This window comes from Caretta caretta, chromosome 6 (assembly GCF_965140235.1).
Source record: "Caretta caretta isolate rCarCar2 chromosome 6, rCarCar1.hap1, whole genome shotgun sequence".
Taxonomy (NCBI): domain Eukaryota; kingdom Metazoa; phylum Chordata; order Testudines; family Cheloniidae; genus Caretta; species Caretta caretta.
The window spans coordinates 111,769,585-111,796,165 of NC_134211.1; the positions used below are offsets into that span (position 1 = coordinate 111,769,585).

Genomic DNA, 26,581 nt, shown 5'->3' on the forward strand with positions numbered 1-26,581 from the left:
ATATAGCACTTATAAGCTCTTTGAAGCAGGGAGCCTTTGTGTGTTTGCACAGTGTCTTGCACAATTGAGCCCTGACCCATAACTAGTTTCCTAGGTGCTACTGCAATACAGTTAATAAGTTGTAATTTACATCTGACAGTTCCTTTCTGTGGAAATAAATTATATTCCTACTAGTAAACAGTTAATTTGCTATAGAAGGTGTTTCTTGTTGCTGTACCTTCGTTATCAGTAGCTAGTTTCAATCTACTGCAAGGTAAAGACTTTTCCTTTTCAGCACTTCTTGTTGACTTAAATTGATGGGTTTGGAATGAACTTGGGCATTGTGAGGTTGAAGTGACCCTATTGGCCAAGATCTACAAGGAAAACTAAGTTGCTGAACGCAGTAGTATTGGGGATTTAGTAGGTGGCGTTTCCATACCTGAGTCAATACAGAACCAATGGTACTGGAGGCAGTGGAGGTGTGTCATCTCTAGAATGGGCCATGGTTGACCCATCCACCACCTATCTCCAGAATAATGCTGGTGTCCTGACTTCTAATTTGGGTAATTACATTCTGACTACTTAAATTCACTTTGCATTAATAATATTCATTATTTTGTGTCCTAAGCTGTTGTGTAATATTGCAATTTTCTGTTAAATATGGTTTAGAGAATGTGAATGCCATGGACTCCAGAGGTGGGATGTAGCATGTGACAAAGACCCAAAAAAGAGGATACCTTTTTCCCTTTGGTGTAAATCTTTTGTTTAACCTCAGTTTCATGATGTTACATTTCTGAAGAAAATAACTTTCAACAGTAAAAGTGACCATCATATTTGTGTGGAATTTACGTAATTTGGAGACTAAAATAAATGGCATCTCTCAAAATGAGGGACACTTAAGAGGTATGCTCTTGTAAGAGTAGCGTATAAAGTACTTTGAACTATTTCTGGAGGAAAGACAACATATAAATATGGCAGGTTTCAGAGTAGCAGCCGTGTTAGTCTGTATTCGCAAAAAGAAAAGGAGTACTAGTGGCACTGTAGAGACTAACCAGTTTATTTGAGCATAAGCTTTCGTGAGCTACAGCTCACTTCATCAGATGCATTCAGTGGAAAATACAGTGAGGAGATTTATATACACACAGAACATGAAAAAATGGGTGTTATCAAGGAGAGTACTGTTATCTACTGTAAGGAGAGTGATCACTTAAGATGAGCTATTACCAGCAGGAGAGCGGCAGGGGGTGGAGAAAACCTTTTGTAGTTATAATCAGGGTGGGCCATTTCCAGCAGTTAACGGGAACGTCTGAGGAGCAGTGGGGGGTGGGGGAAATAAACATGGGGAAATAGTTTTACTTTGTGTAATGACCCATCCACTCCCAGTCTCTATTCAAGCCTAAGTTAATTGTATCCAGTTTGCAAATTAATTCCAATTCAGCAGTCTCTCGTTGGAGTCTGGTTTTGAAGTCTTTTTGTTCTAATATTGCGACCTTTAGGTCTGAAATCGAGTGACCAGAGAGATTGAAGTTTATGAATGGTTTATGACTGTTGTAATTCTTGACATCTGATTTGTGTCCATTTATTCTTTTGTGTAGAGACTGTCCAGGTTGACCAATGTACATGGCAGAGGGGCATTGCTGGCATACGATGGCATATATCTCATTGGTAGATGTGCAGGTGAACAAGCCTCTGATAGTGTGGCTGATGTGATTAGGCCCTGTGATGGTGTCCCCTGAATAGATATGTGGACACAATTGGCAACGGGCTTTGTTGCAAGGATAGGTTCCTGGGTTAGTGGTTCTGGTGTGTGGTTGCTGGTGAGTATTTGCTTCAGGTTGGGGGGCTGTCTGTAGGGAAGGACTGGCCTGTCTCCCAAGATTTGTGAGAGTGATGGGTCGTCCTTCAGGGTAGGTTGTAGATTCTTGATGATGCGTTGGAGCGTTTTTAGTTGGGGGCTGAAGGTGATGGCTAGTGGCGGGGTTCTGTTATTGTGTGTGTATAAATCTCCTCATTATATTTTCCACTGAATGCATCCGATGAAGTGAGCTGTAGCTCATGAAAGCTCATGCTCAAATAAATTGGTTAGTCTCTAAGGTACCACCAGTACTCCTTTTCTTTTTGCATATAAATATGAGAATTCATCATCCTACTGCATGTATAATCATCGGTCTGAATGTCCTCCCCAAAGGTATTGCTCAGAGGTTTTTTTGAGAGATATTACAGCTATTTTTGTGGTCATGTACCACTGTTTTGGTCAGTGATGTTTCTGAACTTCAAGAATAATCAGCATTATGTGCTGTTGGTTGTGCTGTGCCCTCTTGCTGTCAGTGAGATATGCACTGAGAGAAATCCTGATTCCTAGTATGAGGGGTAAAAATTTTACTTTAAAAGCTAATTTACTTTTGAGTCAACTCTTCCATAGAGTTTTAACATTGTGTGTAAAGTTTTATTGCCACAGTGAAAATACCTCTGTATACTTGAGTTCTGTATTTTAAAAAGCCCCCAACTACCTCATAATGACTCAAGAACTAAAAGGGAAAAAACTACTCATTCATGAAACAAGTACATGCTGAAGTTAGTTACTAAAATGCTATAGAGACTTTTCAACTATTTCTATATTTTTTTCTAACTGTTCAAGTACAACAGACCATAATAAACCATATTCTAAAGAGCTCAAAGTAAAACTGAGGATAAACATATTTTCAAAAGCGTCTAAGGGACTTGGATGATGTCAGCTTCCAAGTACCATTTTTAGAAGTGACTTAGGCACTTGTCATTTAAATGACATATGTGCTTTTGAAAATGTTAACACCAGCAGGTCCCAGAGTGTGAATTCATCCCATCTTGATCAGCATCCAGTCAAGGAAAGAATCAGAATTATAATGGTATCTGTCATCTGCTGTGAAGTGGAACAAAAGATGCCCAGGCCTGTACTTCATTCTCTCCTAATTGCAAAGAAAACTGCTAGGATCAGAAGTTTCAAATTGGAATACCTCAATAGTTTAGCAGAAAAGTCAAAATTAAAATATACTTGAACCTGCTTGGGCACCAAACGTAGGCAGTATTCCTATTTAAAGCAAGCTCTCCTTACTCCCATCTGACAATTCAACAGGAGAAATTTGTTTTATTTTGGAATGACCATGTTCTCAGTGTAGGTATTTGCCCTTTGCTTTGTTTTGGTTCTGTTCCCAGAGTATTTATGAAGATGCTCCTTGTTGTAGCAGCCATCAGGGAGGAAAGGATCCATTTCTATCTCCTCCTAGACAACCATTTGATCAGGGTACAATCCAAAGACATAGCAGAAGAAAACTCTCCATGAGCATTCCAGACTCTGGAGAAGCATGGCTTTGTCTTCAGTCAGGAAAAGAGCCAATTGACTCCTCCATGGAAGATTCAACATTTGGGACTAAAATTGTGACGGTACAGGTAAGTATTTGTGTCTCAAGAGAGAGAGGGAAAACTAAGAACACTAGTTTGAGTGGTTAGCAGTTTCAGAGGAGCGTCACTATCCATTTGTTATGTTGTTTCTGGAAATGATGGGGTCATGTATGTGTTCCCTTCAGTGGACCCAGGCTCACATGAGACTTCTTCAGAACTTTTTTCTATACCAAGTTTTATCTTGTCCAGTATCAAATGTCCAACACCTAGGAGTAGCACTGAACTCACTCCACTAGTACCTGTGGGGCAGCAGATTTACAGAAAATAGTCGTCATGCCTGAGGGCCAGCCTAGAAGGTTGCAATACCCATTCAGGAAACTAGAACAATCCTATGATCGTGGGTTTCAAAAGAGAGAGGAGGCCCATTGTAGATGTCTGGAGCTTAAGGTGGTACAGTATAGCGCTGCTTCCCACCATGAATAATGGTTGTTTGTTAGTATAATGGAGAAATGTCTGCCACAACTTGCTTACTTGTAAGGCCTCTGTCTTCAGAGGGAGGCACAACAGCAGCCTCTCCTGAGTAGAAAGAACCTGGGAAGTTTAAATGTCACTGAAGACTGGAGCAGCAGGAGGAAGATAGACCAAACAAGGTGGAGGGTTTTTCTGCAGATTTCCACAAACCTGACAAGAACATTTGGCTCTCCAATGGCAGTCCTGGTTTGCCTCCCTTCAGTTTCAAGGTTCTCAAATTTTTGCCCATCAGAAGGACCCAAGGGTCATAGCAACGATGTCCTGTCTTAGTCCCGGCACCAGAGTTCTTATATGCTTTTTCCATTGCTTCCTTCTTTTATTGAGGATTAGTCATTAGATCAAGAGGGAGAAAACAATAGTAATCTTAGTGGCACCCCTTGGCCAAAGAGGCAATGTTGTCCCAACCGAGTCATTTCAGCAAAGAGGTCTCCCTCGTTTCGGGTACACTGGAGGGATCTTTTATCTCAAGGCTTAGTGTTTGCGTGGTGGTTCCTGAGAAAGAAAAAGAGGATATTTGGAAAAGTTCATCTCCACTCTGGAAACCTCACCGTGATTCCTTTCTGACATATGAGAGAGCATGACTGATATTCAAAAGTAATGGTATAAGATCTACAACACTCCTTCAACATTGACCACGATGTTTGGAATTCTTGCAAGTCGGCTTTGTATCATGGGTATCAAGAGTCTCCATTCTGAAGGGCTGGCTGATGTTTTGTCAACCATACTTAGTATAACAGGTAAGACGAGGGTTTTATCTCTTCCCCAGGATGTCAGCTGTATGTAGGAGTGGCAGAATTTGGTTTTTATCGTTTTTTGTAATTTTGATCGATCATATTGATTTTTATCTTTGTGTTTATTTTTAACTTTTTTAATTTTCACAGGTGCGGGAAATTAGGGGGTGTAGGATTAGGGTGGTGGTGGTGACAGTAGAGTTTCAAAGGGCTTTCAGCTCAGCCAAAGGACCCGAGATAACCCCTGGGTGCAAGGTCTGGGGGAGGTTGAAGTCCTGGCCCAGCAGAGCAGAGATCCCCAATCAGGGCCACAAGGAGGAGGAGGAGCCCCCAGCTGCAGGGACCGCCACCCCACTGCTGAATGGCTCCTGCCCAGGGATGGGCCCTCTGCTCTTGGTTGTGAGTGAGTGAGTGTCTGTGACAATGGAGCTACAGAGGGCGCTCTATGCAGCTACTGGGCTGGTTTCACTGGATCCCTGCATACACTAGGTGTATGGGAGGCTGCACTTGCTGACTTTTAGTGTTGGATTTTTTTGTTGATTTGTGTGTCCAGTGAAATTGATGTTTACTGATGACTGGCAAGCCAAATCCTGCCAGTTTACTGGTATCAGAGAGCTTTCTTTGGTGGCAGTAGTGCCATGTGTATAGAGGTGAGAGGTGGACTTAGTTTACAGGACCCAAATCCGTTGAGTCTTTATAGGTAGAATCAAGTATCTTTAAATGCCACCCAGAAACTAATTGGAACCTAGTTCATGTCAGAGAACAAATTTGATCTGCTTCCTGCAGGAAGCACCACTTAATCAGACATCTGCATTCTATGCCATTTCCAGGTGGTCTTGAGGGGCCAGCACCATGTACAACATGTTAAAGTAATCCAATCTACAGATGGATCACTGTGCCTCCAGTCTGTATCCAAAAGAGGTCTCAAGGTGTAAATAACCTTTTTATCTAGACAAGTGTAATTTGACTGATGTGATATGAAGATAAAAATATGTCTTGATCCCATGCAAGGTAATGAATCAAAGGAAAGAGACTTATTACTCAGTGTGTTTGTAGGTTTTTTTTTCTAAAAGGGATGTTTCAAGATTTCATAATAGAATTTAACCCCAGAAAATGGTAGTGAAACTGAACTTTGTTTTTTCACAGCATACTCTGTAGTGGAATGTACTACCCAATCCCCTCCAACGTTAAAATGCTTTTTTGTAGTCTACTGGTGACAGCTCACCACTGTCTTACATATAGAAAGAGGCTCAGAACAAACTTGAATCTGAACTCTCTTGAACTGTGGGAATATTGAGATGCTGATCTGGTTCTGAACTTCAGAGTTCAGGCCTATGTCTGTATATAATGGCTTCTCTGATAGTGAAGGTGGTTCTTTAAGTGCTGGTCTCTGTTTATTCCACTATGGATACTCATGTGCTTCGTGTACCTGAGGCATGAAAATTATTGCTAGCCGTGTCCTTTGGACCCTCGGCCTCATGCTCTGAACTTAGGATATAAGGGCCAGTGTGGACCGAGCACTTCTCCAGTTCCTTCCTGTGATCTAAGAGCGAACACTTCAGTGTCCACAGAATTTGCTGCGTCCTTCAGCATTTTGTAAATAGTTTTATTTTACAATAGATAGCTAGAATAGATTTGGGCTTGGAATGTCTGTGACAGGATGCTCTACCCACTGCAGATATAGCATCTCCTGCTGGCCCTTCTGGGAAATAGCCCACCAGGTTGACATCTCTCCCCACAGTTGCAAGCTGTCCCTCCTCCTCTGTCTTTGTCTGCAGCCCCTCTTTCACTCCAGGAGCTGCTGCGGCCTCTTCGTGACTCACCCCTCCGGCTAGGTCACTGTCGTGGTTCCCCTTCCAATTGGGGGCTGGAAAGGAAAGGAAATCTCGCAGACAGGCTCAGGCAGTTTTCCTATACACTACTCCACTGGTGCTACTTCCACAGTGACTGGTTGGGGAACCTGGGTTCACCCTCTACTCTGGGTTCCTGCTCTGGGACCCTCTAGTCAGCAGTCAAGGTATGTTCCACCCATACCTTGCTGCATTCCTCTGAGCCCTGTCCTAACCTTCTGACTCTTCCTCCCTTCTCTGGGTTTGTCAGTTTCACTGCTCTGTCCTCCCATGGAGCAACTGCAGCCTATGTGTGTCTGCAGTCTCCAAACACTCCTCCCTCTTCCAAGGGAGTGACTACAGCTATACCCTTTATACATGAATTTAAGGAGTACTGTTATTGCCTCTCTTCCTTATTCAGCCTTCCTGTTAAACTTTAATGGTTGTGAACTTAGACCAGTTTGATCTAGCCTTACCCACATAAACCCATGTTGTACATCTACCCTCTCATATTCACACCATTTACTTTCAGTTGGTTAATTTATTCATGGTAACCTGCATTTGTGCATTTCTCTCTTTGATAACTCAGATATTTAAACATGTAAAAGCATAAAGGTGGGCACTTCTGCTGTTGGACAATAATCTCCCTTTGAGAACTGTAAAAGGTGTAAAAATTGGCATGGTAGAAAAGGATGTGTTGTTGGAATCCAGAATCTTTTTCACAATGTTGAAGTCTTAAGTGTATTTAAATAAACAAGAAATTCTTTGCCAGAAGCAGGAAGCCTGTGAAGAAGTCAGTGGGTTAAGGGGAGCAATTAGGAAAATAAGGACATTGCTGGAAAGCTAAGTGACTCATTGATCTTTGCTGCAGAGGATATTGGCGAGATACCTGCCTTGGAACTGCTCTTTTCTGGCAGTAAAGATGAGGTACTATCCAAGACTAAGGTGTCAGAAGAAGAGATGTTGGAACAAATTGATGATTTTTAAATTAGTAAGTCTCCAGGCTCAGATGGTACACATTCAAGAGTTCTGAAGAAGCCTAAGTATGAAGTGGCTGAGCCGCGAACAGAAATATGCAGTGTTTTACTGAAATGGCTGCTTTTCCAGAGAGTTTGAGGGTAGCAAATGTTTTACCTATGATTACCTATGACCATGGGTCAGGACACCCATGGTCTTGAGAAGTGATCTGTGGAATTAGACCAGTGAGCTGTACATCTGTTCCTGGCAAACTGGTTAAAATAGTAATTAAAAATAGAATAGTGAACACTTGGAAGATCATCGTATCTAAATCTAACCATTACTGCTTCTGCAAAGGAAAACAGTCACACTAATCTATTACAGTTCTTCAAATGTGTCAGTAAAGTAGTGGATAAAGGAGATTAAGTTGACAATTTTAGACTGTCAAAAGGCATTTGAGAGGGTCCCTCACAAGAGATTAAGTAGTCATGTGGAGAGAGGCAAAGTATTGTTATGGATCAAAAATTGATGAGGTGACAGGAAACAGAATAGCATCCAATGGCCAGTTTTCATGGCAAAACAGTGGGGTACCTCATGGTTCTGTACTAGGATCAATGTTGTATATATTAAATTATTTGGAAAGGTAGTGAGCCTTGAAGTAGCAAAATTTGCAGCTTACACAATCTTATTTGGTTAGTAAAGACCAGAGAGGACTGGTGAAGAATGAGGAACATGATGGCAAATAAAGTTGTGTTGATAAGTAGAAAATAATGAAGACTGTAGGAAAAATGTACGCTATTCATACACAGGGCCGTACCAAATTCATGGTCCATTTTGGTCTATTTCATGGCCACAGGATTTTAAAAAGAATAAATTTAATTATTTCAGGTATTTTAAATCTGAAATTTCAGTGTTGTAATTGTAGCGATCCTGACCTAAAAATGGAGGGGGTGGGGGGCGGTGTGTGTTGTGGTACTGCATTCAGTGCTGGGCAGCTGGAGAGCAGCAGCTGCTGGCTGGGAGCTCAGCTCTGAAGGCGGAGATGCTGCCAGCAGTAGCGCAGTAAGGATGGCATGGTATGGTATTGCCACCCTTACTTCTGCGCTGCTCCCTGCAGAGCTGGGCCCTCAAGTCAGCAGCTGCCACTCTCTGGCTGCCTAGCTGTGAAGGCAGCAGCGCAGAAGTAAGGGTGGCATGGCATGGTATTGTAACCCTTACTTCTGCACCGCTGCTGCTGGGGCGCTGCCTTCAGAGCTGGGTGCCCGGCGCACAGCCATCCAGCTCTGAAGGCAGTGCAGAAGTAAGGGTGGCAATACTGCGACCCCCTAAAATAACGTTGTGACTCCCCCATAACTCCTTTTTGGGTCAGGACGCCCAATTTGAGAAATGCTGGTCTCGCCCGTGAAATCTGTATAATATAGGGTAAAAGCACACAAAGGACCAGATTTCACGGGGGAAGACTAGATTTCATGGTCCGTGATGCATTTTTCATGGCACTGAATTTGGTAAGACCTATTCATACACCTTACAAGGTCCTAAATTTAACTTGGAGAAGGGACCTGGTATCATTGTAGGCAGGTCAATGAAACATCTGCCTGTTGTGGGTTTCATACACCTTTCTCTGGAGCATCTAGTACTAGCCATCATTGGAGAACAGGATACGAGACTAGATGGACTTTGGGTCTGATCTGATAATTTCTATAAATGGGCTCTTTTTAGTCATAAGAAGTTGTCTAACTTATTTTGTAGCTCAGTTGAAACACAGTGTCTCCCCTTCCTTACTTCCCTGCATGCTCTTGATTTAGAGATCCTTTCATGACTTCCGATGAAGTGAGCAGTAGCTCACGAAAGCTTATGCTCAAATAGATTGGTTAGTCTCCAAGGTGCCACAAGTCCTCCTTTTCTTTTTGCGAATACAGACTAACACGGCTGCTACTCTGAAACCTGTCATGTCTTATAGTGCGTGGCAGCCTTGGCACTGAATTTTCGTTTGATCGGTTTCTTGAACTCTTACATTTCAGTTTTTAAGAATTAATTGGTTCAAAATTTTTGTGCAATGTTTACAGAGAAGATGGAAACCTGATAAAAGAATGAATGTTGGTGCGGTGTAGTTCATTTCTTTGTTATATATAAGATGCCATTTCTCTTCTTACCAAGAAGGGAATAACATTAATAGAATGCTAACGCTGAGCACATACTTCTTCAGTGAATGGCCAAAGGTCAATTTAACTGCTGTGAAATTTGTGTAGCAGTACCTGTAATTTGCTATGAAACTTTGCTTTTAAAACATTTTCACAGTTTGCCAGTCTATAGGTATCATTTTATAAGATTATAATCTAGAGGAAAATTATTTCCCTGCAATACAGTATTTAATATTTAAATTGCATTGCAATACATCTTACTTCCTACCATTTGAACTTTCCTCTGCTGTAATACCATTAAGTGCTGTTTTTTGTCTGATTTGTCCAATATGTCCAACAGAACTGAAGCCTACTTTTATTTTCTTCAGGAGTCATTTTGTTCCAAATACGTTTATTCAGAGTGTTTTATTAATAAAACTATATCTGTGAAATCTTCTTGATCTGATTTCATGCCTTGCATTTCTAAGACTAAACAACTGTAACCATGTTACAGACTAATCACATCTAAACTGGAAATACTGATCATAAACTTTTTTCTTCTAGGTTGCAATAAAAATAATTGACAAAACACAATTGAACCCAACTAGTCTTCAAAAGGTAGGCTTCTTTGTTTAACTGTTCTTATCTTTCAACTGTACTACAACTTGTTTCCCTTTACCTCTTCCTTCTCTGACTCCTGAATTCACATGTTGTGGTCCCTGAAGCAACACCTACCTCACATTTCATATAAATACACAACTGAGCTACTGCACCTTAATGCTAACTTTCCTTGTAAAAGGCCTGTTTTGGACAGTTTTGCAGTCTTGCAAGATGAGCACATCCTTCGAATAAAGAATACATACAAAGCTACAAACAGAGAAAATTACATGTCTTTTGCCAGTCTTACTTTGTTACACAAATGACCTGAACTCTTAAGTAAATTGAAAAAGAGTTCATCTGGCTTCCTTTTTTTTTTTCCTTCCACGTGTGTCCAATTCAGTAAAAATGGCATCCACGAGCATCTGTTTTATCTCAGTCACTTCAATAGTCACTTTGTTAAATTTACAACTACAAAGTTTCAGTCTCTGGGCTAAAAGTCAAACGGTGTCTATGCCTCATACATAATCACCAGCAAAAAAGATTCTGCTAATTGAAATGTAATTCTTTTGATGAGTGGGGGTGGAGGAGAGAAACCATCTCACTTTCTGCCATAGTCATATTGGCTCATCTATGCTAGCAAGAATAAGTGATAAATACTATTTTTGTCACTAAGTGCACAGATACGACCTAGAGTTGTACACCGGGGGAACACCTGTTAGGCACTTTCCTGACTAAAACACTGATAACCAAAGGCTTTTATGTATGTACTTTAATAAAAATATATGGATTTATCCTATTTTGGTAAGATATAATACCAGGAATTTGTTTTATTTGAAATCAAGCTAAATACACTAGATAACAGATATTTATTCAGATTTATACAAATGGTTAAAAGACCATATGCATAGGTGCTTTTATCTAAATTAATGGCACAAAAGCAAATGGGGAAAACACAAGCTTTTGGGGACTGGATGGCTCAGTTAATTAAGAGATGGAGTTTTTCATTTGGCTCAGGTAAACTATGACTGTAAGTTATCATCTGATGGCTCTTTAGCTTCTCTGAAAATAGTTTCATTCAATTTTAAGTAAAAGGTACACCCATCACAAAAGCAACCACCACAGTCCACTTTTTTGGGGGCTTCAGCAGAAGTGCAGAAAAATGCAAAAATGTATAAATATACATTAAAACATTTGTGATGCAATTTGTAATTATATGTTTGTTGGCTTTATTCATATTTTGTATTTAGTTTTGAGTTTTACACTGAAGTTTTAAAATATTGTTATGAAAGTGTATGTCACTTTAAATAAGAGAAGTTACTACATTGTTGGAAATCTACACATGAAAGTCAAATGATTTGTTAGTTACTCGGAGCACCTTGGAAGAAGAATTGGGGGAGAGATGGAAAGACAAACGGAGATAGTGGCAGGTAATCAGGAATGTTCAGAGCAGCTTTTTTGTGAGTGGTGAAGGGGCAGCCAGAAAAAAGGGAGAGGCATGGAGCAGCTGAGGAGAAACAATATCCATATCTTAGTGTATTTCAAAGATCTCTACTATCTGGAACTTGTACCACTACGCGGAAAGCAAACACCTTGCAGGTCACAGGATTTAACAAACCAGCAAAACCCAAGGTTAGAAATATGTACTCATTGATCCCTTTCCAGTTTTCAACCTGTTCCATCTCAATTTCAAACCATTGTTATGGCTTGATGGTTCTCATTTTCATTTTATTTTTTTATATTTACACTTCAGTTGTGTAGCTGGTTTTAGTAGTTTGGGTTAGGATTAGATTTTCGGAAATTATTGCCACCTATTTCCTTAGTATCCGAAGATCAAATGACTTGTTATTTCTTAAAAGAGAGTCTGGCAGAATAGTGTCAAAATATTGGGATGTAGATGAGATTAACATTAAAGAGATGAAGTTGCTAACCTGTTGGTTTTGGTGAAGATCTCATGTTTTAAGAGAGTGATGTGATTGAATGATTTACTCTTCCGTGATCAAGCAAAGACGATAATTTATTTCTTGCAATAACTTTTCAAAAACTTGGGGCACAAGTGTAATTGTGGAAAATACACATGCCCAACGTAAGTAGAATTTGTGCATACAGAGAACCAGTTAGACATGTACCTAATCATCCACACATGCATGCAGCTGCATGTTTAAAGGGTGATGTTTCAAAAGTTTGCTGCATGTTGTTTGAAGTTAATCTTTCAGCATCAGGGTTGTGTAGCAGAGTTTATAGCCGGCTGTGAATCAGCAACAAAGATGTGCAGTGCAGTTTGCAAAGGTGGAAGCTGTCTCAGCCTAGGAACCTTAGAAGCATAGATAAAATATTTGGTGGTGATAAGAATGGTACATAGTAGCTAAGCACTGACACTCCAGCTGTATATGAGTCATCTTTAGGTGGCAGAGCCAGTGATGGTGATGCTGGCGCCTTCCAGTCTACTAGTTTCCTCTCTCTATCCATCTCTCATCCCAAATGTTTGGGTTTTTTTGTATGGACACTTGAGATTGATTTGTGTAAAGACAACTTATTTTCTAGAACCTAATTACTATGATAATACCTCTGCATATTTTAAATTTATTTGAATACTGTACTTCCCTGTTCTTGTAGCGTTTTCCCTGCTAGTATTGTTAGATTAATCAAATTTTTCTAAAAGCCCTCTCTTGCCCCCCAAAATATAACATGTAATTTTTTGAAAATGAGTTTCTATATTACAGAAATTCACTTTATTTTAGCTAAGATACTGTGTATCTTGTGTACATTATTAATGCAATGATTTATGATTTATAACTAGGTACTGTACTGAAAATTCCTTCCTAGTGAGGAACTTGACATAAATAAAATTGCTAAGTCATTCTGGAAAAATACATTAATCAGTTTTCATTTTGTGTGTTTCAACTGTCTTAGAAGGAAAAATAATTACCATACTATGGTGCAAATCACTTGTTAATTTCTTTTTTTAAGTTAAGTATCCAAATATATGATGGCTGAAGAACAGTGTGTAGTTATTTGGCAGTTTACAGGCACTTTCCTTTAAGGACTTCAAAGCATTTTACAAACAGTTAATTTAAACATACGGTGTCCTTTCTGTGACACAGTTTTATCTAAGGTACCTACCTCAAGGATAAGTGTCCGGGTCTAGAAATGTCCTGCCTGTTTATTGTAACCACTTGTCTTATGCTTAGATTGTGAGTTCTTTGGGACAGTGATAGAATTTAAGTTTTTGTACAGTGCTTAGCACAGCATGGTTCTGGTCCCTGATCGGGGCTCCTAAGCACTGCCAGAATTCAAATAACAAGCGTCTCTCACAATGAATCAGTTCATGGTTACAGATAGAAACAAAACTCCAGCCCCCTTTTCTGATCACTAGCCAACACTTCAGTTTGCATGCATCACTTCCTATATCTGTCCGAATATAGGTTTAAAACTTAATTTAACTTTAGGAAAGTGCACAAAAGCTTTCTCCTCCTGAACTATTTCTCTTTGTGTCAAGGCTGTAAGGGTGTGCTTTTAGGCTAGCTGAATTACTGATTGTAATCTTAATTTTCTTTGTTGCCGCTTTTGTTACCTCTTGGTTTCTCAGTAAGGGTCACATGGGTTTTTAGTAATTTTTCACTGAAACTTAAAATACCTAATGCTAGCACCATTTTATTCTGCTATGTAAATAAGCTCTGAAAAATAGACAGGCTTAGTAAAAGTAGTGTGATTCTCAGTGTCTTGTTTTCCAGGTTATTGTGGGGGCCTAGGGGCACTCTGGGGCATGGTAGAGAGTCTGTATACACTTTTCTTGCCCGATGACTACTTCTGCTCAATCCCTCCAGTAACAATTTTGCTTAGTTCTTCCCCTATATCCAAGCCTGCACACTCCTTAAATTAGCAAAGGTGAACACGTGGATTTGTTTGTTAATCAAATGTGGTAACACACCTAGTTCTCTCATATTTTAGCATAGTTGCTGTTGTGCCTGCCGCTCTTATTTCTTTCTCCTCCTCTGTCTACTTCATCCGTGGTGAAACACCGCTGTTATGGACCATTAGGATTATTCATGGTCAAAGATGTTTGTGCCATTCAACAGGAATGGTGCAAAGGATTTTCTTTTCCTCCATTTTGTTGGCTCTTATTTTTGTTTCTAACACCCCAACCTTTTTTTAATGTAAATTATTTTAATGTCCATTGAGTCATAGCTGCAGCTGCTACTCCCTGCAGATTACAGGACACATTTAAATAGGGAAGATACTAATTTTTTAGAATGTGCGGATAGATCTTGTTGAAGGAAACTTTCAGTAGCACTATGATGTTCTTATTTTCATCAATTCTTGTTATCTCTGACTTAATCTGCAGGATCCTCTAGGCACGGAACGGTCACTCATTTTTGTCCATTTTGTAATGTAGTGTGTTTTCGACTTAGATCTTTCTTTATTAAGTATACCATAGCCTTTTAATTCACTAGTGAAGCTGTAAAGCTACTGTTGGATTTAAAAAAAAACCCACTTGATTGCTCCCTTTCTTGTCAAGCCAGAGCAGCTTTCACAAAATAATCAAGACTTGAGAATGCCAACCATCTGGAGTCTTGGGATGATGTGAGGGGATGTGAACGGTTTACAGTTGATTACAACTTACTGCGCTGCCTAAAAAGATGATTTCTTGTGTTCCCTTCTCTCAAGCCTCCTGAGAATGGACATTTGCAAAATAAAAGGGAATGTATATACAATAGCATTTGTATTTCAGTGTTCTCATGGTGATGTCTATCTTATATTTAGGTTGTCAGTTAGAAGAAATGAGTGTTTATGGCATTCATAATTCAAGTTTTTGAAGGCAGTACTACATATTAAAATAACATGACCTACATGTCAGTTTTTCAGTGTAACAGAAAATAAGTGCATAAAGTGCAGAAAGAGGAGAAGGGTTAACTTTGTCTTTTTTAATTTAAGAAAACTATACATCAATAATCCAAGACTTTGCCTTAGTGTAATTTGTCATCTTGGCTAATATCAGAAAATTGGGGACTGATTATCTTATTTTGATATTTAAAAAAAAAAACCCTAGCCTAACACTTGTGTGTGTATATATATAGTGTGTCAAATTTGACCATGATATAACTTCTAAAAATATTTTATAAGAAGGGCCACATGGCTTCCCATTTCCCATATAGGCAACAAAGTTCCCACTTGTGGAATTTCCGTTTAATAGTCCCATCATGGGGAGGCATGGTTTGTATGCCTCTCTCCTCTCCCCACAATGGAACTGGCAGGCAGTTGACCCCTCCTAACCCTGCATACCCCTCTGAAGTCTAATTAAGCAAGGTCCTCTCCACTCATGAAAGTATAAGAGACAATAAAGGACATTTTATGTAATCAGTAAGACTCTAGAGGTGAGGCATTGCCTGAGATTCATGACCAAATAATCCCCTACTTGTCATAGTGGAAAGGAAATGCGATGGATTTTGTTTGCTGTCATTCATTTTGGTAAGTAAATGTAGTGTTCATGAAAGATATTGGATTGACATCCCAGAGGCCAAAGTTGGCTCTCTAGCCACAGAACAAATACAGCATAGGCTGTGACAAAGCAAACATCATCATCATGAATCCCTGCAACTGTGCCTCAATTCTTACTTGGAGGGACCTTCCTCTGGGACCAAGAGGGAGATTCTCTCTCACCTACTACCTGATTAGTGCTTGCTTGTTGGCAGTATCTGTAAAAATTATTGTGCTTTTTGTGATGTAAATAGTTAATGTTGACCAGTAACTTATTTGTGACTATCAGATAGTGACTGCTAAGCCATTCGAGAGCTATCTTAAAATAAAATCCTTTAATACACCATGGTATTGCCAGTATTTGGAATATGAAATGCTGCAGTAAGTATGACCTTCATAAGTAATAAATGTAACCTTTTAATGAAACTTATTAAAGTGAACTGGATCAGAACCAATAATCTTGAGATTAAAGCCTCAGTTTATCTCTTGAAGTATCCAGTGTCCCTTTAGAAGAACTTTTTTTAAAGCTGGCATTTTACTCCTCTTGTCTGAAAAAAGATTATTCTGTCCATTTGAAAGTGAAATATGTAGTATTCCTGTGTTTCTCACATTTACTCTACCATTTATTAGGATTAGGTATGGAACTCTAAACATTAGATATAGAACAAAATAATCAGCTTCTTAGAAAGAAATGAATGGTAATTGTTTTGTCACTAGTTTATTTGATTTCCTATTATCTTTTTTATTTCAGCTTTTCAGAGAAGTAAGAATAATGAAGATTTTAAATCATCCAAATATAGGTATTTCATGTTTTCCTAACATGTTGGTTCTGTGTAACTAGCTTTTTAGAAGACTGCTTGTTTTCGGAGTGATTGCACATGTCCATTTTGCTTTTGGTGTGTGAGAGCTCCAGTGCACAGTTGTCAGAGTTTTTTCCCTTAGTGGTACCTGGTGGGGCAGCATGAGCACCCTCTGTTGCCTCTCATACCGCAGGCAGGTATAAAGAGCTGTACCTCCCCAGGGTACAGAACAAGCTGGCAGACGACCTCAGCAGGTCGTTTCACAGCCAGGAGTTGTCTGTTCACCCGGACATCACAATTTCAACCTTCCAGAGGTGGGGCTTTCCGCAGATAGACCTATTCACCACGCAACACAACAGGAAGTGCCAGCAGGTCTGCTCCTTCCAAAATCACAGCCCAGGCTCCAGCGTGGACTTGTTCCTCCTCCATTGGGGAGGTTCTCTCCTATACACCTTTCAGACCATACCATTCGTTCACAAGGTTCTGCTCAAGATCCGGAGAGAATAAGCTCAGGTCATATTGATAGCACCAGCCTGGCCCCATCAGCACTGGTACACATCTCTCCTAGACATGTCTGTGGAATCCTCAATCACCCTGGCGCTCATCCTGGACCTTCTGACACAAGATCACAGTCATCTTCAACATCCAAATCACAAGTCGCTTCACCTCACGGTGTGGAAACTCCATGGTTGAACCTAATGGAGCTTCCCTGTTCAGACCAGGTTAGAGAGGTCCTCCTTGGCAGCAGAAAACCCTCTGAGAGCCACATACTTGCTTTCCTCCCAAAGGTTGTGTCACAGTTTCAAATCAACCAGGACATCTTTCTCCTGGTATTCTACCCTAAGCCTCATTCCAGCAGCAGGGAGCAGAGGCTTCGCTCTCTGGATGTCTGCAGGGCACTAGCCTTTTACATCGAGAGAATGAAACCATTGAGAAAATCAGTCTAGTTATTCATGTCAGTGGCGGACAGAATGAAAGGTCAGCCTGTGTTGTCACAATGTATCTCGTCATGGATAGTGTCCTGTATTCATAAGTGCTACAACCTGGCAGGTGTTCCTGCACCTCCAATCACTGAGCTCTTCACCAGGCGCAGGCTTCTTCAACAGCATTCCTGGCTCAGGTTCCCACTCAGGAAATCTGCAGGGTGGTGACATGCTCCTCCATCCGTACTTTCGCCATGCACTGTGCGATTACCCAGCAGGCCAGAGACGATGCGGCGTTCGGACGAGTAGTGCTCCAATAAGTGGAAGACTCCAACCCTGCCACCTAAACTTGGGCTTATGAGTCACCTGATTGGAATGGACATGAACAAGCACTCGAAGAAGAAAAAACAGTTACCTTCTCGTAACTGTTGTTCTTCGAGATGTGGTGTTCATGTCCATTCCAATACCCACCCTCATTCCACTCTGTCGGAGTAGCCAACAAGAAGGAACTGAGGGGGTGGCGGGTCGTCAGGGCTCTATATTGAGCACCATGAAGGCGTGACTCCAGGGGGTGTCCCAACCAACCAGAGGGAGGCTGCTTTGGGAAAGAGTCTTCTGGCTACTGTGCATGTGTGCGTGTGCGCACACCTGATCGGAATGGACATGAACAACACATCTCGAAGAACAACAGTTACAAGAAGGTTTCAGAGTAACAGCCATGTTAGTCTGTATTCGCAAAAAGAAAAGGAGTACTTGTGGCACCTTAGAGACTAACCAATTTATTTGAGCATAAGCTTTCGTGAGCTACAGCTCGCTTCATCGGATGCATACTGGCACTCCCAGTATGCATCCGATGAAGCGAGCTGTAGCTCACGAAAGCTTATGCTCAAATAAATTGGTTAGTCTCTAAGGTGCCACAAGTACTCGTTTTCTAGTTACAAGAAGGTGAGTAACTGTTTGTTTGTTTTTTTTTCTTACAAATCTTTTCCCTAAAGCCTCATGATAACAAACATAAGGAGAGATTGCATCCTCGGGATGCTAGAAGAGCTTTAGCATTTTATTCGGATCAGACGAAATCTTTCAGATCTTGGTCTCAGTTGTTTGTTGCATTTGTGGACAGAATGAAGGGCAGTCCTGTGTCCACACAAAGGATTTCATCATGGGATACCCATTTGTGTTTGCTAACGTGAAGCCGCCAGAGAGATTGTTGAGTCATTTGACTTAGTCGCAAGCAATCTCAGCAGTATTTCTTGCTAACATGCCCATATTAGACATTTGGAAAGAGGCAACGTGGACATCATGTCACATGATTGCCTCTCACTACACTATCGGCAATCTAAAGACAATGCTAAATTTGGATGAATGGTCCTTTGATTCGTGTTGAAATAGTTTCCGAACACACCTCCAGTTGGGACTGCTTGTGAGTCATCTACAGTGGAATGGACGGGTGCAAAATCACTCCAGGAAAAAAGTTACTAATCTTTCTGTAACTGTTTTTCTTCAAGATGTGTTGCATGTGTCCATTTCCATGACCCATCCTCCTTCCCCTCTCTATCAGAGTCTTTCTAGAGTAAGGAACTGAGGAGGGGGGGTCGGGGCAGCTTGGCCTTTTATACCTGCATGCAAGGTACTTGAGGGCACTCATGCCACCTTGATGGGAACTGTTAAGGGAAAAACTCCCCAACTGTGCACTGGAGGATGCACATGGCTACAGTGGAACGGACGTGCAATATATCTCAAGGAACAACAGTTATGGAAAGATTAGTTACAGGTTTTTTTGTTGGTTTGTTTTAAGTTAAAGCAGTGGTATACAAGTCTAATGAAGGTTCTGCATCATGGAGCCCACTTAAAGTGGTGATAGGGAGATAAGTGTTTTAACATAAGGGCATTTCATTGGCTGCATAGACTTGCCTTGCCACGCTGATGCACCACTATATCTGAGAAGTGGTTTTTAAAGAGGAGAAAAAAGAATACTTATTGCCTGGGACCCCATGAATACTGTGATTATGCAGTCACACAAAGGACTGAAAATTGCTGCATAATTGTGCTCCAGAAGCCAAGCTTTCACTTAAATAAAATTTAAAAAAACCTACTCCCATGGGAGAGGAGAAAGCACTCAGAATGTAAAATTAATTTAAAGTGATACAGTATTGTCTTCAGATTCTGTAGACAATAGTTGAGGCAACAACGTACCCTGTATATAATGTATACAAATTACTGTTACCCAGTACTTTGTTTTTTGGGAGCTATGCTTAAATTAATTGATTTTTTTTTCACTTGACCCTAAACTGAGGGTGTTTCAAGCCAGAATTGTACATTCATAAAAGTTTGACCCAGACTGCAAACTACTAATAAAGCATTTCAGTTTTTCCATTTAGAAGCATGAAATGGAAATAATTGCTTTTGAGAAAAGTTGTTTTGATATTGTCAAGCAGCAGTAGTCTACTTTGAGAGAATCTTCCACAAAGACTAACAGAAAACTAGACTCCTATAATTGGTTGTAATCTTTTAGTAAATAACTGCTCTTTTTTCCTCTAGTGAAGTTATTTGAAGTAATTGAAACTGAAAAAACTCTCTACTTAATCATGGAGTATGCAAGTGGGGGTAAGTATTTTCCTTTTATGTGATACAAATGTAAAGAAATTGCCAAATGGTATTAAAGTTTTCTTTTGTAATACTCCTTAAAACAAGAAACATTGATTTCATGATAGTGCAACATTTCAGGTGAAATGTTAATTTTTTGGGAGGCATTTTCTTAAAGCTGTGCAATTTTTTAAGTAAGCCAAGCTTTATTGAAATCCAGAGGGAATTTTTTTCATAATTTTCATTGATCAGTCAGTCCATCATAGTGGTAATAGCAAAATAAGGATATTCACAATAGGCAGGAATTGGTATGACAGTTGGTTTCATTGATGTGGTATTTGGTAAAGTTAATTATATATTCAGATGTAGTATTGTATGAAGTAATAGCATATAACATTCAGGTGGAAAAGTGTAGCAAATCTATTTGCCCTTGCATTTTAAATAACCAGTACTTCAACATTGCACTTCTTGTTTTTGAATGTTGGTGACATATGGACTATCCTGATTAAAGTGGCCCTTTTAAATTAAAGTAAGATCCGCAGTTACCAAAATCTTCTGGACTCTTCATTCTGACAGCCACATGGGCCTCTTCACCTTGAATGGTCCCTTGAAAAATTTAACTACTTGTGCTAAACAATCTGTTCCACCTTGTATTTAGCTGTGACGCTGAATACGTTTCCCAAACCTGAAGAGCTGTGAAAGCTCAAAAAATTGTCTCTCACCAACAGAAGTTGGTCCAATAAGATATTATCTCACCCACCTTGTCTCTGTAACCCCCTCTTTAAGTTCCTCCACTGACTCCCCCTTTTGAATAATTAATTCTGAATTTTTGAGCAAATGTGAACATTTTCTCAGTGTTTTCCGCTGTTTGTAACTATAGCTAGAATCAAGGCATTTACTCTTCTGGATAGCTAAAAATGGTTAAACTTCAAAATCAGCTGGTGGGAATCGCACAAATATTTGAGGCATATCTTCAGTTTTGCTGGGGAGACATAGAGGTTTGTCCTCTGAAACAGAAGAGCAGAGTTTCACCATTGGGTCCCACTGCATATGTGCAGCATATCTGGGATATCGTGATGTGGTTGCTAATATAAACTGTTTCAGAGTAACAGCCGTGTTAGTCTGTATTCGCAAAAAGAAAAGGAGTACTTGTGGCACCTTAGAGACTAACCAATTTATTTGAGCATAAGCTTTCGTGAGCTACAGCTCACTTTATCGGATGCATACTGTGGAAACTGCAGAAGACATTATATACACAGAGACCATGAAACAATACCTCCTCCCACCCCACTCTCCTGCTGGTAATAGCTTATCCAAAGTGACCACTCTCCCTACAATGTGCATGATAATCAAGGTGGGCCATTTCCAGCACAAATCCAAGTTTAACCAGAATGTCTGAGGGGGAGGGGGCTTAGGAAAAAACAAGGAGAAATAGGCTACCTTGCATAATGACTTAGCCACTCCCAGTCTCTATTCAAGCCTAAATTAATAGTCTCCAATTTGCAAATGAATTCCAATTCAGCAGTTTCTTGCTGGAGTCTGGATTTGAAGTTTTTTTGTTGTAAGATAGCGACCTTCATGTCTGTAATTGCGTGACCAGAGAGATTGAAGTGTTCTCCGACTGGTTTATGAATGTTATAATTCTTGACATCTGATTTGAGTCCATTTATTCTTTTGTGTAGAGACTGTCAAGGTGGACCAATGTACATGGCAGAGGGGCATTGCTGGCACATGATGGCATATGTCACATTGGTGGATGTGCGGGTGAACGAGCCTCTGATAGTGTGGCTGATGTTATTAGGCCCTGTGATGGTGTCCCCTGAATAGATATGTGGGCACAGTTGGCAACGGGCTTTGTTGCAAGGATAGGTTCCTGGGTTAGTGGTTCTGTTGTGTGGTATGTGGTTGTTGGTGAGTATTTGCTTCCGGTTGGGGGGCTGTCTATAGGCAAGGACTGGCCTGTCTCCCAAGATTTGTGAGAGTGTTGGGTCATCCTTCAGGATAGGTTGTAGATCCTTAATAATGCGTTGGAGGGGTTTTAGTTGGGGGCTGAAGGTGACGGCTAGTGGCGTTCTGTTATTTTCTTTATTAGGCCTGTCCTGTAGTAGGTGACTTCTGGGAACTCTTCTGGCTCTATCAATCTGTTTCTTCACTTCCGCAGGTGGGTATTGTAGTTGTAAGAATGCTTGATAGAGATCTTGTAGGCGTTTGTCTCTGTCTGAGGGGTTGGAGCAAATGCGGTTGTATCGCAGAGCTTGGCTGTCGATGATGGATCGTGTGGTGTGGTCAGGGTGAAAGCTGGAGGCATGTAGGTAGGAATAGCGGTCAGTAGGTTTCCGGTATAGGGTGGTATTTATGTGACCATTGTTTATTAGCACTGTAGTGTCCAGGAAGTGGATCTCTTGAGTGGACTGGACCAGCTGAGGTTGATGGTGGGATGGAAATTGTTGAAATCATGGTGGAATTCCTCAAGGGCTTCTTTTCCATGGGTCCAGATGATGAAGATGTCATCAATGTAGCGCAAGTAGAGTAGGGGTGTTAGGGGACGAGCTGAGGAAGCGTTGTTCTAAATCAGCCATAAAAATGTTGGCATACTGTGGGGCCATGCGGGTACCCATAGCAGTGCCGCTGATCTGAAGGTATACATTGTCCCCAAATGTAAAATAGTTATGGGTAAGGACAAAGTCACAAAGTTCAACCACCAGGTTAGCCGTGACATTATCGGGGATAGTGTTCTTGACGGCTTGTAGTCCATCTTTGTGTGGAATGTTGGTGTAGAGGGCTTCTACATCCATAGTGGCCAGGATGGTGTTATCAGGAAGATCACCGATGGATTGTAGTTTCCTCAGGAAGTCAGTGGTGTCTCGAAGGTAGCTGGGAGTGCTGGTAGCATAGGGCCTGAGGAGGGAGTCTACATAGCCAGACAATCCTGCTGTCAGGGTGCCAATGCCTGAGATGATGGGGCGCCCAGGATTTCCAGGTTTATGGTTCTTGGGTAGTAGATAGAATATCCCAGGTCGGGGTTCCAGGGGTGTGTCTGTGCGGATTTGATCTTGTGCTTTTTCAGGAAGTTTCTTGAGCAAATGCTGTAGTTGCTTTTGGTAACTCTCAGTGGGATCATAGGGTAATAGCTTGTAGAAAGTGGTGCTGGAGAGCTGCCGAGCAGCCTCTTGTTCATATTCCGACCTATTCATGATGACAACAGCACCTCCTTTGTCAGCCTTTTTGACTATGATGTCAGAGTTGTTTCTGAGGCTGTGGATGGCATTGTGTTCTCCATGGCTGAGGTTATGATGCTGCTTTTCCACAATTTCAGCCCATGCACGTCGGCGGAAGCACTCTATGTAGAAGTCCAGTCTGCTGTTTCGACCTTCAGGAGGAGTCCACCTAGAATCCTTCTTTTTGTAATGTTGGTAGGGAGGCCTCTGTGGATTAGTATGTTGTTCAGAGGTATTTTGGAAATATTCCTTGAGTCGAAGACATCGGAAATGGTCACATAAACACCACCCTATACCGGAAACCTACTGACCGCTATTCCTACCTACATGCCTCCAGCTTTCACCCTGACCACACCACACGATCCATCGTCTACAGCCAAGCTCTGCAATACAACCGCATTTGCTCCAACCCCTCAGACAGAGACAAACACCTACAAGATCTCTATCAAGCATTCTTACAACTACAATACCCACCTGCGGAAGTGAAGAAACAGATTGATAGAGCCAGAAGAGTTCCCAGAAGTCACCTACTACAGGACAGGCCTAATAAAGAAAATAACAGAACGCCACTAGCCGTCACCTTCAGCCCCCAACTAAAACCCCTCCAACGCATTATTAAGGATCTACAACCTATCCTGAAGGATGACCCAACACTCTCACAAATCTTGGGAGACAGGCCAGTCCTTGCCTACAGACAGCCCCCCAACCGGAAGCAAATACTCACCAACAACCACATACCACACAACAGAACCACTAACCCAGGAACCTATCCTTGCAACAAAGCCCGTTGCCAACTGTGCCCACATATCTATTCAGGGGACACCATCACAGGGCCTAATAACATCAGCCATACTATCAGAGGCTCGTTCACCCGCACATCCACCAATGTGACATATGCCATCATGTGCCAGCAATGCCCCTCTGCCATGTACATTGGTCCACCTTGACAGTCTCTACACAAAAGAATAAATGGACTCAAATCAGATGTCAAGAATTATAACATTCATAAACCAGTCGGAGAACACTTCAATCTCTCTGGTCACGCAATTACAGACATGAAGGTCGCTATCTTACAACAAAAAAACTTCAAATCCAGACTCCAGCAAGAAACTGCTGAATTGGAATTCATTTGCAAATTGGAGACTATTAATTTAGGCTTGAATAGAGACTGGGAGTGGCTAAGTCATTATGCAAGGTAGCCTATTTCTCCTTGTTTTTTCCTAAGCCCCCTCCCCCTCAGACATTCTGGTTAAACTTGGATTTGTGCTGGAAATGGCCCACCTTGATTATCATGCACATTGTAGGGAGAGTGGTCACTTTGGATGAGCTATTACCAGCAGGAGAGTGAGTTTGTGTGTGGCGGGGGGTTGGGGGTGGGGGGTGAGAGAACCTGGATTTGTGCTGGAAATGGCCCACCTTGATTATCATACACATTGTAAGGAGAGGTTTCAGAGTAACAGCCGTGTTAGTCTGTATTCGCAAAAAGAAAAGGAGTACTTGTGGCACCTTAGAGACTAACCAATTTATTTGAGCATAAGCTTTCGTGAGCTACAGCTCACTTCATCGGATGCTCACAAAAGCTTATGCTCAAATAAATTGGTTAGTCTCTAAGGTGCCACAAGTACTCCTTTTCTTTTTGCGAATATAAACTGTGTTCTAGCTCTTATATTTGAATTCCTAGGCTCCATAGGTGCATAACTAGTTTTCTAGTTGTCTAACTGGGACTAATGGTAGGGAAGGGCATAAGAACGGCCAAACTGGGTCAGACCAATGGTCCATCTAACCCAGTATCCTGTCTTCTGATAGTAGACAGTGCCAGATACTTCATAGGGAGTGAACTTCTAAGTGACCTTCCTTAGAAGTTTTTAAGGTCAGGCTTGACAAAGCCCTGGCTGGGATGATTTAATTGGGGATTGGTCCTGCTTTTGAGCAGGGGGTTGGACTAGATGACCTCCTGAGGTCCCTTCCAACCCTGATATTCTATGATTCTATGAACAGAACAGGATAGTTTATCAAGTGACCTATTCTCAAGTCCCAGCTTCTATCAGTCAGAAGTTTAGAGATTCCCAGAGCATGGAGTTGCATCCCTGACTATCTTGGTTAATGGCCATTGATGGACCTATCCTCCATAAACTTATCTGCTTCTTTTTTTAACCCAGTTACATTTTTGGGTTTTGCAACATCCCTGGCCCTGAGTTCCACAGGTTGACTGCGCGTTGTGTGAGGAAGCACTTCCTTATGTTTGTTAAACCTGCTGTCTGTTAATTTAATTGGATGATCCCTAGTTCATGTGTTATCTGAAGGGGGTAAATAACCCCTTCCTTATTCACTTTCTCCACCTCATTCATGATTTTATGGACTTCTATCATATCTCCCCTCAGTCTAAGCTGAACAGTTCATCTTTTTAATCTTTCATCATATGGAAGCTGTTCCATACCACTAATCATTTTTGTTGCCCTATTTGGTACTTTTTCCAATACCAAAATATATATATTTTTTTGAGATGGGACACACTGTATGCAGTATCTATCCCTTTCGTAATGGTTCCTAACGTTGTTAGCTTTTTTGACCTCTGCACATTGAGCATGCTAGTGTGTGTGCACCTCTCCCTTCTTCGATAGTTTTTGACTTAAAAGTAAGGTCATACTGCCATCTAGTGACTGGCTTGCAGAGGATAGAAGGCCTAAAACTACTACAGATAACTGAGGGCATGTCTACGCTACAAACTTAAGTCGATCTATGTTAGCTCAACTTATACCTACCCTTGTAATTACTGCTGTGGTTCGTGTCTGCACTAACTTCCTTCTGTTGGTGGTGCGCATCCTCAAAAGGAGTACTTCCACTGACTTAAGAGGCGCAGTGTGGAGGACTGAGAGGATGGGCTCTCAGCTCCGCATGCAGCTTTCCCCTCTGTCCCCCCTAGGCTCTTGGCTACCTGCTCCCTGCCAGGATTCCAGCTGCGCCCTCAGGCTCTTGGCTACCCGACTACTGGGCTCCCAGTGGGGAGCCAGGAGCCCAGGCAGTAGTGCTACTGAGAGCAGAGAGCCGGGGGCAGCTGGGCTCTAGCTGGAGCCCTCCATCTGCCCTGGGGTGACAGCCCAAGCTGTAAGTCCGGCTTTCTTGTCAATTTCACAGTTCCAACAGGGAGCTGTGAAATTGACAAGAATGACAGCTAACAGCGGATGTAAGTAACCTGCAGTGTCTACACGGACACTGCGTTGCCCTAACTACACCAGTGTAAGTCCTACACCTCTCATGGAGGTGGAATTATTATGTCAGTGTATTAGGACACTTACATCCATAGGAGCAAGGCTGTAGCGTAGACACACTGACATAATTAGGTCAATGTAAGCTGCCTTACATCAGCCTAATTCTGTAGTGTAGACCAGGCCTGAGACGCTCCTTTTAGCTGAAATGAGAGACCTGTGTGTTTGGCACAGAAGCCATTAGTACTATT

At 41.3% G+C, this 26,581-nt stretch overlaps 1 protein-coding gene across 16 annotated transcripts in view; it reads left to right on the forward strand.

Annotated features, from left to right (window-relative positions):
- The window catches only part of MARK3 (microtubule affinity regulating kinase 3), a 112,744-nt gene that overhangs the window by 25,417 nt on the left and 60,746 nt on the right, over nucleotides 1-26,581 (forward strand). For 8 of the 16 annotated variants that reach the window (XM_048855360.2, XM_048855365.2, XM_048855362.2 and 5 more), the window contains exons 2-5: nucleotides 3,172-3,405; nucleotides 10,090-10,143; nucleotides 16,352-16,400; nucleotides 19,862-19,927. In XM_048855360.2, the coding sequence (XP_048711317.1) occupies nucleotides 3,172-3,405; nucleotides 10,090-10,143; nucleotides 16,352-16,400; nucleotides 19,862-19,927 (403 nt within the window). The remainder of the gene's footprint in view (nucleotides 1-3,171; nucleotides 3,406-10,089; nucleotides 10,144-16,351; nucleotides 16,401-19,861; nucleotides 19,928-26,581) is intronic. The other 8 variants (XM_048855361.2, XM_048855363.2, XM_048855372.2 and 5 more) reach the window with 1 other exon arrangement.